Source organism: Ostrea edulis, chromosome 4 (genome assembly GCF_947568905.1).
Source record: "Ostrea edulis chromosome 4, xbOstEdul1.1, whole genome shotgun sequence".
NCBI lineage: Eukaryota > Metazoa > Mollusca > Bivalvia > Ostreida > Ostreidae > Ostrea > Ostrea edulis.
In genome coordinates, this window is record NC_079167.1 from 58,352,923 (window position 1) to 58,367,524 (window position 14,602).

General features: G+C 33.4%; 1 protein-coding gene across 5 annotated transcripts in view; it reads left to right on the forward strand.

Moving 5' to 3' along the window:
• Nucleotides 1-14,602, forward strand: part of LOC125669579 (calcium-dependent protein kinase C-like) — a 105,877-nt gene that overhangs the window by 74,058 nt on the left and 17,217 nt on the right. For all 5 annotated transcript variants that reach the window (XM_048904183.2, XM_056163168.1, XM_048904181.2 and 2 more), the window contains 7 exons: nt 3,544-3,717; nt 7,087-7,178; nt 7,278-7,340; nt 7,544-7,682; nt 8,019-8,099; nt 9,499-9,606; nt 13,008-13,148. In XM_048904183.2, coding sequence (XP_048760140.1) covers nt 3,544-3,717; nt 7,087-7,178; nt 7,278-7,340; nt 7,544-7,682; nt 8,019-8,099; nt 9,499-9,606; nt 13,008-13,148 — 798 coding nt within the window. The remainder of the gene's footprint in view (nt 1-3,543; nt 3,718-7,086; nt 7,179-7,277; nt 7,341-7,543; nt 7,683-8,018; nt 8,100-9,498; nt 9,607-13,007; nt 13,149-14,602) is intronic.

Genomic DNA, 14,602 nt, shown 5'->3' on the forward strand with positions numbered 1-14,602 from the left:
ATGAAGTTTGACTATTTATATACTTTGTGATCCTATGTAGGGAGATAGAAGTGTTTTATCGAATAAGGGAAATGGTATAGTAGTGTCTGAAATAATTGAAATGATATTATAATTATGAAATTGTCATTACTGGTGAATGTGCATCAGTGTTACAAATACTTGCATGACAGTGTCAATTTTATATAATGCTGTCATCACTTAGAAGTGGAAATTAGCCCAATCCTGTCAGAGGAGAAATTCCAGTATATTTATTATTGAAGGATTGTTTTCTGAAATGGGAAAGTTCATTACGTTAGAGTGTATTATGGAAAGAAACATGAAAAGAAGGTCACATTTTAATGGTTTGATATTATAAAGGCCAGTGACACAAGAAAGATTATACAAATTCATTAGTATAATATTCCATCCCCCCACTAGAATCATGTCCGTGAATTACAAACCATTTCCAATATCATAATTTGTATCCTTTCTGTATATTTCACGTTAGGTTCTCAGATTCCAGTGTTCACACTGTGCCGTGATAATGATTTTAGTTTCATTGAATCCATTTTAGATTGCATTTATATGCTTCTCACTTGGTTGCGTAATGCTCCCTAGATCCAACTCCCTGAAAAGTCATCCATTTGAGGATATTGACATTGTGATGGTGCTGTGGTGAAAATCGTAATAAATCACTTCACTAGATATACTTTGTTTGTGCAGAAACAATTAAGAGATTAGGTAGTGATGGCACCATCTGGTTCGTGCACTTGAACTAATTAGTTTAATGAATGAGGGGAATTGAAACCCTCACATTTTTTAAAGTTACCGTTTGGATGTAAAAGATTAGAAGAAATTCACTGCAGGTACATGTTTTGATTAAAGAGATGATGGTAAATTTGATTCATCACAAATCTTATAAATCTTTTTACTTTCATTCATTAGGAAGGAGAAATGGATTGATGATTAATAAATTAGTCATTTGGAAAGAAAAATGGATTGATGATTAATAAATTAGCCGGATTAGCCGGTTGATCAAAGAAAGCAAAATATCAGTGACCAACAGTGGCATTATTGATCTGTTACTGGCCTTTCTTGTTATCTGGAGGGAGCACATCTGATGAGTGTGTCCTTATGATACATTTATTTGTTCACAGCTTTATGTTGACTATAAAATTTACATTTCCAATGTTTTTGCATTTGATATCTTTATAAATTGCAATGATGGCCATTCCTCATGAATGCACTGCAGTTGTAAAAAAAAAAAAAAAAATTGCACATATGAATTTTGATGAGTATAGTACTATGTCTTTTTTTAACAATTAGGAATTCTGACAAAAATGAAAGTAAAATGCAAATATATGAATAACATGCTTCATGAAAAGTATACCAGCATAAAGCATTGCAGTTTATACCTTCATGTATTTTTCAAAAATGAAATTTATTTCTTATAGAATCATCAGTCATCCGATACAAACTTTGGGTGCTTCTGGTAACACCTACAATTCCTATTTTCATTTATCGATGATAGTACCAAAATGGCCAGTCAGCAACATGTGTTTATAATGCTAGCAGTATCTGGAATTGGGGGAATAAAACCTACTTGGAGGGATTTCTTTTTAACACACTCTGGTTACACATTTACCAAAGATTAACAGTTCCTACTCTGGACAGATTTAGCATCGTTTTGTTCTCCAGTTAGTCATTTTTTGTCGTTGCATACTGAGAGGGTACCTAAATTAGACTCATTTCGTGACCATACGGTGACTGGAAAAGTAGGTGTGACCTAATCAAGACAGATGTTATTTGCCTGAGTAACCAGGGTCTACCTAGGTGCTAATCGCTACACACAATTTTAAAAATACACTAAAAGTACAAAAAATTTGCATACTGAATCCATTGTTTAGAAATAAGAAAAAATATATATACTTTTATTTAAGTCGTTTAATAATTTGATTTGAAATTATTATTAATTTTATTGATATGATCAAAATTAGTTTGAGAATGTTAGGCAACATTTCTTGCTGTTTTTGTTTTGTTTATTGGGCCACTAGAACTGTTGTTCTTGGCAACAACACTTGATTGACAGAGGCGTTTTGTAAAGGTGCTTGAGAAGGACTTATATGTGGAACGTTGATGTTGCAACTACAGAAACTTTTTATTTTATCATAAGCTAATCAGTAAAACTTGAATTGCCGCTGATTTATACAATGATTTTTGACGACATTTTCTCCAAGATAAGATTTGATTGTGACTGATTTACTTCTAATGTTTGAATTTTATCGACTCGTACCTAAAAAAAATAAATACATACTGTGAACTTATTTTGCAGTAGATGAAGGGGTGGATACACCTGCAGTTAATTGCTATAAACACATCCGAGCTTGGGTGCCCAGTTGACACGCTTAGTTGAATCCGTCATTCAGGGCCTGATCTATTGTCTCGTATTTGATTAACAAGCGATATGTTTTTTAAATCATAGTCTATATAAATTTCAAGGAAAGTGGCTTAAAATTAGGTTTTTAACTGCAACAGTTTTCATTCAATGTTAAGCAATGATATGCACATGCAGTGAAGATGTGATTGATGGCAGGGTAGTGACATAAAAGAATTATATCTTGTAGAGGACCCTCAAAACCATGTGGAGGTACTTGTCATTGTATGGAGTTATGAGAATGGAGGAGTGACTTCCCCTGAAAATCAGTGAAAACTGATTAGATTATATCATGATCCTGTTAAACTGAAACGGGCACCAATTGATCTTCTGCAAAATTGAAAGTTGTGAATAATGCATGATGGACAGTCTGGTTGTGTTGTAGACCCCCTAAGATTCAGTTGCATCGGAGTTAAGTTGACCCATGCAAATTAAATTGAGCCTTAAATCGAAAAAATAAGAATGTGATGCTCTGGGCAATTTTATATCTTATGATTTCGTAGTAAGCAGTACACTTTGATAGCTTGTTTGATGCTGAAATTTGTTTTGACGTGAGAGTCGGTAGTAAAGTTTTACCAATCATACTTTTCATGAAGCGCTAACATGCTTCATGAAATATGCCGGTGTGAGGCATCGCAGTTCATACCCTCATATATTTTCAAAAATGAAATTTTTTTCCTATATATGCTTTAACAGAACGTTCAATCCTTATTGATCTTTAAAAATTTCAAACAACTAACAAATCAAGTCAATTCTGAATGTTTTATCAAAGTCTAGGGAGAACTGACAGAGAAATTCGAGGAAAATGAAAAAGTAATGTCCCAATGATTTTCTGATTCACTTGGGTTTGAGAGCCTCATTGCTGTGACATAAAACTGTATCCAGCAGCTATAATGTCACTATTGACAGAGATGTAACATAGTGTAGTTAGCTATGACATCACAGATAGTATAGCATTGTGACATGGGGTCTCAGACATAATAGATGTCAATTACATGATTAGTGTCCTGCCTGTTCTTAAGCTGCCGGCAATGCTGCATTTTGACATTACATGTTTCAGTGCAGGATATGACTAGTGTTAAAGAATAGATTAAAATTTTAAACAACCTTTACTTCTTTTTCAATATTAGGTAGTCCTAGCAGAGATGAAAGGAACAGAGGAGTTGTATGCCATCAAGATCTTGAAGAAAGACGTGATTATACAGGACGATGATGTGGAATGCACTATGATTGAGAAACGCGTCCTGGCCCTACCCAGCAAACCACCATTCCTTGTCCAATTACATTCATGCTTTCAAACCATGGTAAAGAATATTTTTAGAGACAATTGAAGATAAGAAGATAAAGGTTATTGATATTTGTAAAACATCAATGTCCCTATTAGAATAGAGATGTCTTGAAGTTCATTGTTAATTCATGATGTTTACAATGTTCGTCTGTGGTCGTCAAGATGTTTTTAATTGATTCTGATTGCCAAGGAAAAAAGGCAGATTTGGTTCAGTTTAGATGAGAGTACTAGGGATGGGTTAAAAGGTTAATGAGTGGGATAGCAAATTTTCTCATATGTTTCAGTAGTTCGGGAATGTTTTGTAAAAGACGACTGATCAAAAGCTCTCTGCGCTATTGAAACATTGACAATTTCTTTGGGAAAAATTATGATGATTTTAATCATATACCGTAAAGGTGTTAAAATTCATGAGAGTTTTCTGATGTTAAATTTCTTCATTAGGCCTACTATATCAACAATTAATACCCAATTAAAGTGGTATTCAGCTACAGTTAAATCTTGTTAATAATCTTACATTTGGTTATGAATATAGAGCATATCCATTGATAGTTTGATCATACTTGTGTATTTGTACAAGTGTAGGTCACCTGAGTCACTCAGGTGACCTATTGCCATTGGTCTTAGTCCGACGTGGTATGTTGTCCGTCATCCGTTAACAATTTTACATTTTTAACTTCCTAAAAACTACAAGGCCATTTGTTACCATTTTTGGTATGAAGCATCTCTAGGATAAGAGGAATATAAATCGTGAAATTTATGACCTTACCACCCCCAGGGCCTCATGAGCAGGACCAAATATGCTTTTTGAAAAAAGACCATATTTTCAAAAATCTTCTCTATTCCCACACATGTGGGAGAAAAACTAAATGCATGGTAATGATCTCCATGTAGCCCTCTATCAAAATTGTGAAATTCATGGCCCTTGGGTCAAGGGTTCAGGTCCTAGGGTGGGGGCAATATGGTCATTTAGTGAAAATGGATTAAATCTTAGATAATCGTCTTCTCTACTCCTATATATTTGAGAAAAAATAAATGCATGATTATTATGATATCCATGAAGCTCTCTATCTATAAAATTGTAAAATTCATGGTTCAAGGGTTCATTCAGGCCATTGCACAGGGCCAATATGGCCATATAGTGAAAATGTATGAAATCTTAGAAAATCTTCTTTACTCCCATATATATTTGAGGAAAATGAAATACATGATTATGTTCATGAAGCTCTCTACTAAATTGTGATATTCATGGCTCCTGGGTCAGGGGAAGGCCCTTGGGCAGGGCCAATATGACCATGATAAAAACGTAATCAAAAAATGACCTTTTCTTTTCTACTTTCACAGTCATGGGAGATAAACAAAATGTGTGGTTATGGTGTCCGTAATTTCCTCTTATTGAATTGTGAAATCACGGCCCATGGGTTAGGGATTTTTGGGGAGGAGGATTCAAAGTGATTTATATGCTTCAAACTTTCATTTTTCCTTCTTCTGTAAATGTGAATAGGAATTGTGTGCATATTTTGAAAGATCATAAACATGTACACAAAGGATTCCATATTGAGGCTTACAATGTAAATGCAAATATGAGATTCCCTGTATGGGCTCTAATACTCAGGTGACCGTTAAGGCCCATGGGCCTCTTGTTTTAAAAAAGATATATCAATCTAATACATTGTATTATTTATTGACATAACATCAAAAAAGTATGTTTTATCCATTAACTTCAACAAAACTCAAAAAACACAATTTGAAATAACATTATATTTCATTAAAATCATCAACTATTCAGCAAAAAGTTCAAGATAACTAATGCACACTCCCCAACAACAATGAGTTGTTACATATAGCACATACATATTGATACATAAATTTGCATCCTTTTTACAACACCATAACAAGAGTGAACTAGATATCAAAATTGAAAGTAAACACGCCAGTTTCGAGATACGAACTCTTCTGTATAGGAGGTGCATTTAGTGGAACTTTGAATGCCTAAGTGGGACAGAGTGGATATACAGCCAACGAGAAAGATGATGAAATGTATTAAAAGCGGCTTCTCTTTAAATATGTAAATGTGGGAAATACAAAATGCTATCGAAAGAAATGTTTTACCGAAGTGGAAACATACAAACAATGTCATATTTGCAAGAAATATCTTGGATATGGTACTTATGACCAATGAAATAACATGATATGATAAGAATTCTATGTATCTAATTACTCCCTAAATACTTATCACTTACTTAGTTTGTGTATCAGTCGAATTTGGGTTATCAAACAGCATATGAGAAACTTACTGAGTACATTCACTTACGCTGTGATGAATATCTGTCCTACTCCCGCGTGTAAACAAATTCTTTCGCGCCTTACTATGTACGAGAGTTCTCAAAGGGAAATAACTCGGACGTATCTCGAAACCAGCGTATTAAAGCACATGCATATAAACATTTATTTGGTACAACTTCAAGAAAAACTTGTAGGTGATCTTGCTTGCTCCAACTTGACATTCCTCAAACTTTGTACAGTTGTTATGGACACATTGAAGATGTGCATGTGTCTTTTTGAAAGTGATCAGACATTCTTCGAAAAATTCAGATGTAGTTAAAATTTGTAATTTTTTAAGCAATGGCACCTACTTTATATAACCAACTCCTCTATAAAATTTTAAAGCAACCCGGCCATTTCTGTTCTGGAATCGGTTTTCTATATGTATTTTAACCTCAATATCTTGAACCTTTGGATATCTCGATGTTTTTTCTCGGCCCTATCGAGTTCGAGATAACTAGGAAATGAAATTTCTTTATCTCTAGATGGATATATGACAAATTCCTTATAAAGGCAAATGATGAGGATGATGATCAGAATAAAACAAAGTTACTTGTCAAGATGCTGCTGTTTCATCAAGCATCTTGGTACTCACATTTGAAAGATGACCAAATAATCGGTTACTTGATTTATTCAATTTGATATCCAACAAAATGATTCATGAGAACCTTATTTTCATGCCAATGCTACTTATCAATTCTTGTTAATAAAAAGTGATATACAGTAATAACATGTACAACAGTGTGTTCTGTGAGGGAAAACTGAAGAGTATTGTAGTGCATACTTTTCATCTTAGGTGATTGTTATGTAGAAAAGTGCAACTATGTGGCATTTTATCCTGAAGTCTTGGGGGAAAACAACTCTTTTTTTTATACTGAGAAACCTCAAAACAAGACAAAGGTGAAATATGAATGGTGTACTTCTCTGGAGACTGTCAGTTTCTGTTGATATCAAACTTAAAAATGGCAAAAACTGAAAGACAGTTATCCCAAGTAGTTCTATATATAATTATGCAATACCTCTTCACTGAGTACTGAAGTGTTTTCAAACAATCACTTTACAGGACCGCCTGTACTTTGTGATGGAGTACGTCAATGGTGGCGATCTCATGTACAGAATTCAGCAGGAAGGGAAATTCAAAGAGCCTGTCGCTGCGTAAGATGGTTTTCTGTATTACGTGTTTTCACGTTATCTATTGATTCGGATTTGGTCTGAGCATAATGTATACTGTAAGATGGTCTTTTCTGTTTTTAGGTTTTATGCAGCAGAAATAGCGATAGGATTGTTTTATCTACATTCTCAAGGAACTATATACAGGTTTGCTGTTACTTTGATGCAGATTACCATTCCAAAAGAAATGGTTTTGAATTTTAGTAAAGTATGCAACACATTCATTCATTGGGCTTCCTGCATTTTTACTTGGTAGGCTTTTTCATAAAGAGAGATGATAAGATAGTATTGACTTGAAAACACTTTCATAAAAAAAAAGATAATAAGGACATTTTTTTGGATGAATATAGAGATCTTAAGCTAGACAACGTAATGCTTGACTGTGATGGCCACATTAAGATAGCAGATTTTGGGATGTGTAAGGAAGGCATTTTCACAGACAAGACAACCAGGACCTTCTGCGGTACCCCAGACTACATCGCCCCAGAGGTATGCCACAGCAAGAAGCTACAATGATCATAAATGCTCCTTGGCTTCAATGATCATAAAATACCCCTTCACATTTCTATCCGAAGGTCACCAGATTTCATTCCCATGATTCTGTGGTTTCTTTTTTTTTCATTGAAAACCAATTTTCATTGATTTTGTGGTTATTCCAGACCATGAAAGCAAATGATCAACAAAATGCAATTTTACTCATAACTTTCCACGAAACTTATTGTCAACAAAATTTTGTTGTTGAGGAGTCTGCATAAATTGATTTCCGCAAAACCACAGTGGTTAGGACCATGGAAGATTACTATAAATATCCTTTGTTGTTTACAGATTGTATTGTATCAGCCATATGGGAAATCAGTGGATTGGTGGGCTTATGGAGTGCTCTTATATGAAATGCTGGCAGGACAGGTATGTTGTGCCTCCCCCTCCCTCTCTCTCTCTCTCCCCCCCCCCCCCCATCTCTGGAAATGTAGAAAAATGTGTCAAAACAATCCCAGGATGTTGTAAATATGCAATCCGGGTACTATGAAATCTGAACTATAATGGTTGGGCCTTTAATTTCCAATTTGACTCGACCTTTTATCAAGGTCCCTTGAACTTTGAGTTATCAAAAGTCACCTGTATGGATTCACGAGACATAATTTTTGTAAATCATTATTGCTCAAGTCTACTATATGTAAGAGTTTATTCACAAGAACTAAATTTTCGTGAATGGCTAGTTTTGTAAAATTACATGTAAATAATGACAGAAATAAAATGTGATTTACAGTATGTAAATCTATTTGTTCATTAAAATAACAGTTGGTCTTCATTGATCCAATCACTTTGGTTCCTGACAAAACCTTCCTGATAAATGATTAGTCAGCATAACTAAATTGTACCTGTGACAGAAATAAAGTTGTTTCATTTTGCGAGACAGACTTATTTTGATATGAGATTCAGTTTCCAAAACCGTCAAATTGTTGAATGTGTGAATTCCTTGTGCTGATCGTAAATTGTTATGTGGAGGTGTTAAAAGCTAATGTAATACGTGGAGACTGCTAGTGTTCCATAAGAGGACTGTGAATGTAGTAGAGAACTACAGAGGTTTCAAGTGCAGACTGTGCTAAATGCGCCCTTCAATCAAATACTTGCAATGTGGAGAAGTTTCTGGTGTTCCATAAGACTTGGTGACCCTGGGGCATAGACACTTTACGAATGTTATATGGTCCCATTACAGTCTAATTGAGTGAGATTCTCTCATTAATTACCATTACAGGACAGAGCCCAAAGAGGGGATACGATAATTCATTTTATATTTAAAGTTAACAGACAATGGCTTTGACCATTATAGAGTAATATTAAGTATGTGCTGGGTTGGCTGAGGGAGGAGGTACATTTCCTTATGGTTTTGGTCACGTCTGATACTAGAGTTGAACCCTATATGGTCTACAAATGCCATGTTTCTGACAATTCTCTCAGTTGAACTGATTACAATTTGGTAATTTTAAAAATCTGATTTGAAAAATGTTATGAAAGGACCACAAGGTTCAAGTGTACTAAATGTTGATATAAAAGATACATTTTATACCATTTCCAAGCAAAGAATGGTGTACTGTCAAATCATGTATTTTCATGGGTTTTTATTTTTTATTTTTCTTACTTGGAGAAAAATTAGAAGGTTAATGATTTCAATAGTAATTGTTATTCTTAATAATTAGTTCAGTCTCTCTTGTTCATGAAGGATTGAATTTGTGGGTATGTTCATACCATGAAATCTCCCATGCAGATGATTGATTTTACAATATTTTTGAAAATATTCTTTCAGCCTCCATTTGACGGAGAAGATGAGGAGGAGCTCTTTGCTTCCATAACAGATCACAATGTCTCATATCCAAAATCCATGTCTAAAGAGGCAGTGTCCATGTGTAAAGCAGTAAGAATCACCATCATGTTCAGATAATTTAAAAAGAGGTTAAAGGAACAAATAGACCCCACTAACATTACTTCGATTTGTTACACTCCTGTAAAATTATGTTCAGATAAGATTGGACCTACATTGTAAGTCTTTTTTTTTCTCAAGATTATCTTCAAATTTTGTAAGATGGTTAGAAATAGCTTACTTTCTACTGACAAGCAATAAAAAAAAAATCCACGACTTTCTTCAATGATAAAGGGCAATGTGATCTTTGCAACTAACCCTTCTTTCAATGAACATGCTCATTATTGTCATACATTGTACAGAGTAAAAGATTGCACAATTTAAGCAACAAGCCATACAAAATTAATGAAATTTTTTAGAATATGTTTGCAAATATAAAAAATTAAGCATTGCTCAGCATGAATAGATATGAAATTATCATATATTTTATGAATATTCACAAATCACATGTACAAACTTGCATAGTATATTTTGAACTGTGATATTTAGCTCATGTGAGCCATTAGCTCAAATATAGTAAAACATATGGTGGCATCTTTTAAATATCTTCTCAAAACCCACCTGACCAGGGAAGACAAAACTTATGAATGAAAGCTTCCTTAATGAGTGAAGATTCAAATTTGTTCAAATTATGACCTCCAGAGGTAGGGTGGGGCCACAATAGGGAATCAAAGTTTTACATGGGGATATATAGAGAGAGAAAATATAAGATCTTCTCAAGAACAGCAAGGCCATCATTAGTCATGTTGATATGTAAGCATCCTCAGGTCGTGTAGATTCAAGTTTCCTCAAATGATGGCCACAGGGAGTAGGGTGCAGCGGCTATAGGGGAACTAAGTTTTATATTGTAATATATAATTATAGGGAATAAAACTTTAAAAATATTTTTTTCAAGAACAACAGGGGCATGATTAGTCATATTGATATGCAAGGTAGTGTGTATTCAATTTCTCAAATCAATGACCCAGGGGTAGGTTTGGACCACAATGCAGATTCTCAGTTTTACATGAGATTATATGAGGGAAAATTTAAAAATCTTTTCATGAACAACAGCACCATGATTAGTATGCAATCATCCTCAGGTAGTGCGTAGTGCAGTTTCATGTTTGTTTGCACCAAGTTACAGATCTAACCATTCAATGATATTGTTGTCAGTTTCTTTTAATGGTTTTCGGAAAGATCATGGTCCTAGGAAGTAGGGTGGAGCAACAACAGGGGATAAAAAATTTACATGGAAATATATAAAGAAAATCTTCAGAAATTTTCTTTTCAATAACCACTGGTCATGATTAGTCAAGCAAGCCTCCCAATGTAGTGCAGTTTCATATTTGATCAAATCATGGCCCTTGTGGCCCAGATGGGGCTTAAATTAGGGGATTCCAAGTTTTACATAAGAATAATGCAGGAAATTAAAACAATAATCTTTTCAAGAGTACCAGAACCATACTATATCATATTAATGTGCAAACATTCCCAAATTGTGTAAATTGAAATCTTTTTTCAAATGATACACCCAGGGGTTAGGAGTGGGCTACAATCTGAGATAAAATTTTATATAGTACATAAAATATAGGGGGAAAATCTTCTCCAGAACAGCTAGGCATGTTAAAAACATCCTTATGTTGTGTGGGTTCAGTTCGATTAAATCGTGACCCCTTGGGGTTTGGTCATAATATAGGTTCAAATTTTTTCGTGGGAATAAAGGGGGGTAACAAATCTTTAAAAAATCTTCCAATAAACAACAAGACCAAGGTGACTTGGATGAGCATTTTGGTCCATGGGCCTCATGTTAATATCACTGAGAAGTTTGACAAGAAATCTTTATAACAATATCTGTTCTTGAATTTGTTGATAAACAGTATCAAATGTGATATTTTAAAAAAGTATGCTTTTTTTTTTTGAAAGAAATATAAGCCCTAAATTTTTATTGATCTTTCTGCACTTAAGTTTTCCACATTTATTTTGATTTTATGTCTGGTCGAGTGTTTATTTACCAGATACATCAGAATTTTCAAATATTAAATGGCCATTCTTATCTAAAAAAAAAAATTGTAGTATCTTTGAGAGTAGGGGAACAAAACGTTTACATGTAATAAGGAACTTAATTTCAAGATAAATTTACTTAGTAGCCTTAACTTAATGCACAATAAGATTCTTATGAATAGTTTCATTTAGTGTATGCATAGTAAAGAATAAACTGAATATTTTCAAAATTATGTTTTCCCGATAAATTGAACAAGGCAAGCTAGTGGAAATAAAGTCTTCCTCCAACATTTTCAAAGTGTTGGCCTTTGTTGTGTACTTTAGATTCCTGAAATATGTGAGGAATTTATTAACACTTTAAGTAATTCCACAAATTAAAATTTCTCACTTTTATTTTTGTATTGTTGATATATATGTAAAAACTCTGATTAAATTCCACTCGTAATTTCATGTTCTCGCGATGTGACACCTACAAGTCATTTCATGATATTGAATACTTGTACGTAAAATAAGCAATCTACCTTATGTACAGCTTGCTCCATTTATCATCGTCTTTTTCTTTGCATTAAAATGTTGGTTAATTTGAAATTGCTTATATTGAAATATCACTTAATTTGAAATTAATTAACTGAGCTGATAATGAGTTGTTTTAATAATGGTTTTATTGAAGTATTATGCATTGGTCATTGTCATGGGTCAGTGAATCTGTAATCATGCAGGGAGACAGGTGTCCCTTGAGACAAGTTCATTGCATGATTGTGTTTTTTGCAATAACTATTAAATTCTAGCTCGAGTCTTTCTGTTCATTTATTATTGTCTGATCTTTGGTAAAACATGGCAGTGAAAAAATGCGTCCCTATTACAAAAGTATCACTGTATACCAATCATTACCTTGCTTCAACATTTTTGTACATAACCGCCAACATGATATATTTTCCCTTTATTTTATGTCCAATATGTTTACAAAATAATAAATATGTGAATTAAGATTGGTTCAAATTTACATAGGTTTATTATACTGGGATTGAAATTTAAAAAAAAATGTTTTTCCAAAATCGTTGAAAAAGATCAACTTCCTGTTTTTGAAGTTTGGATATATTGAAAACAGTTAGGTGGTCCCCTAAATTTCAATTTATCTGCAGTAGACTGTAATTGCTTGTAGTGTTTTAGCAGATAGAGACTTGGATGCTGTAAAGATCGAGTTAGATATATTTGTAGAACAGACTTCTCTCTTAGAAAACTTGGGAATATTTATTACTTAAGTTAGACAATATTGCATTCAGTAAATTGAATTATATTGAACAGACAACATGGCCAATATAAGTTCTCTCCATACCTTACAGTGAGGTACCAGGTATACATAAAATGATTTAAACTATTGCACAATGCAATGTTTATGTTTTTATTTCTAGCTCTTAACAAAAAATCCCACCAAGAGATTAGGATGTGGGCCAAATGCAGAGAGAGATATCAAAGAGCATGCCTTCTTCAAGAGAATTGTGTGGGACAAGATCGAGCAACGTGAAGTTCAGCCCCCCTATAAACCAAAGATTGTAAGTGTTGGTCCCCAGCATGTTTCTATTCTCAATTTTGTCTTAATGTTGGATTTTCTCTGGTTGTTTTTCCTGTTGTCTCTGTGGTTCCTGTAATAGTAAAATAAAATCAGTGTAATGTAATCATCAATAGAATGTAAGTATTGTAACAGTTTGAATGTATTCATTGTGTATTATGCTGTTGTGCATGTCGTTGTTTATTGTGCCGTCAAAATCAACATTTCCTCTGGGCTGTTTTTGGAATCGACATATGCTCAAATAATCAAAGTAATGGGGAGTTAGGTAGCAGCAAAATCTGTTACCATATTTAAATGCACTATTTTTATTTCCTTCATCTCTATAAATCAATTTCATGTCTGCCTCTTTAGATGAAAAGTCGTAATCTCGCTTTTTCATTGATTTTAATTTCAGAAGCCTTAGGCTTCCGAATTGATTAAACAATGGTGTTCATATATTTTTAACCAAAAATTTGTGCAAATGATTTTTTTTCACTATGGATCATCTTACCTCGCAGTGTCAATATTTGTTTGCAATGAAACACCTTAAAATAGTTTCATTTTCTGTGAATTAGATTGAAAATGCCAAGAGACCCTGCGTTTGTGACACGTTATCCTGTGTGTCAAAACCTCTTCACATTTACAGTTGAATATTTTGAAATTTATCTTATAACCCTTTAGTGCATTATTAGAAACATTGTTGTATTCTTTTATATCATTTTTTAAAAAAATCATTTTTTTTTTCAACCTTTTTATGTTTGTTTAAAACTTTGCTTTCATTACTATACCACAGGGTTCAAACGGTCTTTCAAATATCACGTCAGTTTTGAACAAAATTCGGGTCATGTTAAAGTGTCATGTTAAGGCTTAAAGATGTCTCTACAAGTGCATATATTATCATATACTGTGGTTTTAACAAGATGTATGGCTGAAAAATTCAATATTATTTCTAACTAATATACTTCAGTGCAATCCATAACGTTTCTTTTATTTTCAAAGATAAACTTTCTCTAGCTTTGATTTCTTTTTCTGTATTCTAGGCATGATAAAAATTAAATGTTATATCTCTGATTTCTTTGTATTCATATTCATGTAATAATGACTTTTTATTCATTATCTATCTCTTACACTATTACCTCTTTTACCTTTAAAGCCAAAGCAGGTACTTATTCTTCTTTCAACACATGGGTATTTCTTGCTAATCATTATATATTATTGTGTATATATTTAATATATATATATATATGTATGTGTTCTTCTATGTCAAGCTTGGCTAATAGCAGCATGGCTCATGGTAGGCTGTTAATTTCACAGTTTTATTACTGAGTGAATTAAGTGGTATGATGAACAGTGTTATTGATGCTATCAGAGAGATGGAAGAATCAAGGTTCATTGATATAAACAAATTGCAATCAATAATGCAAATTATCACTATTTATCATGTAGCACCCTTATTTA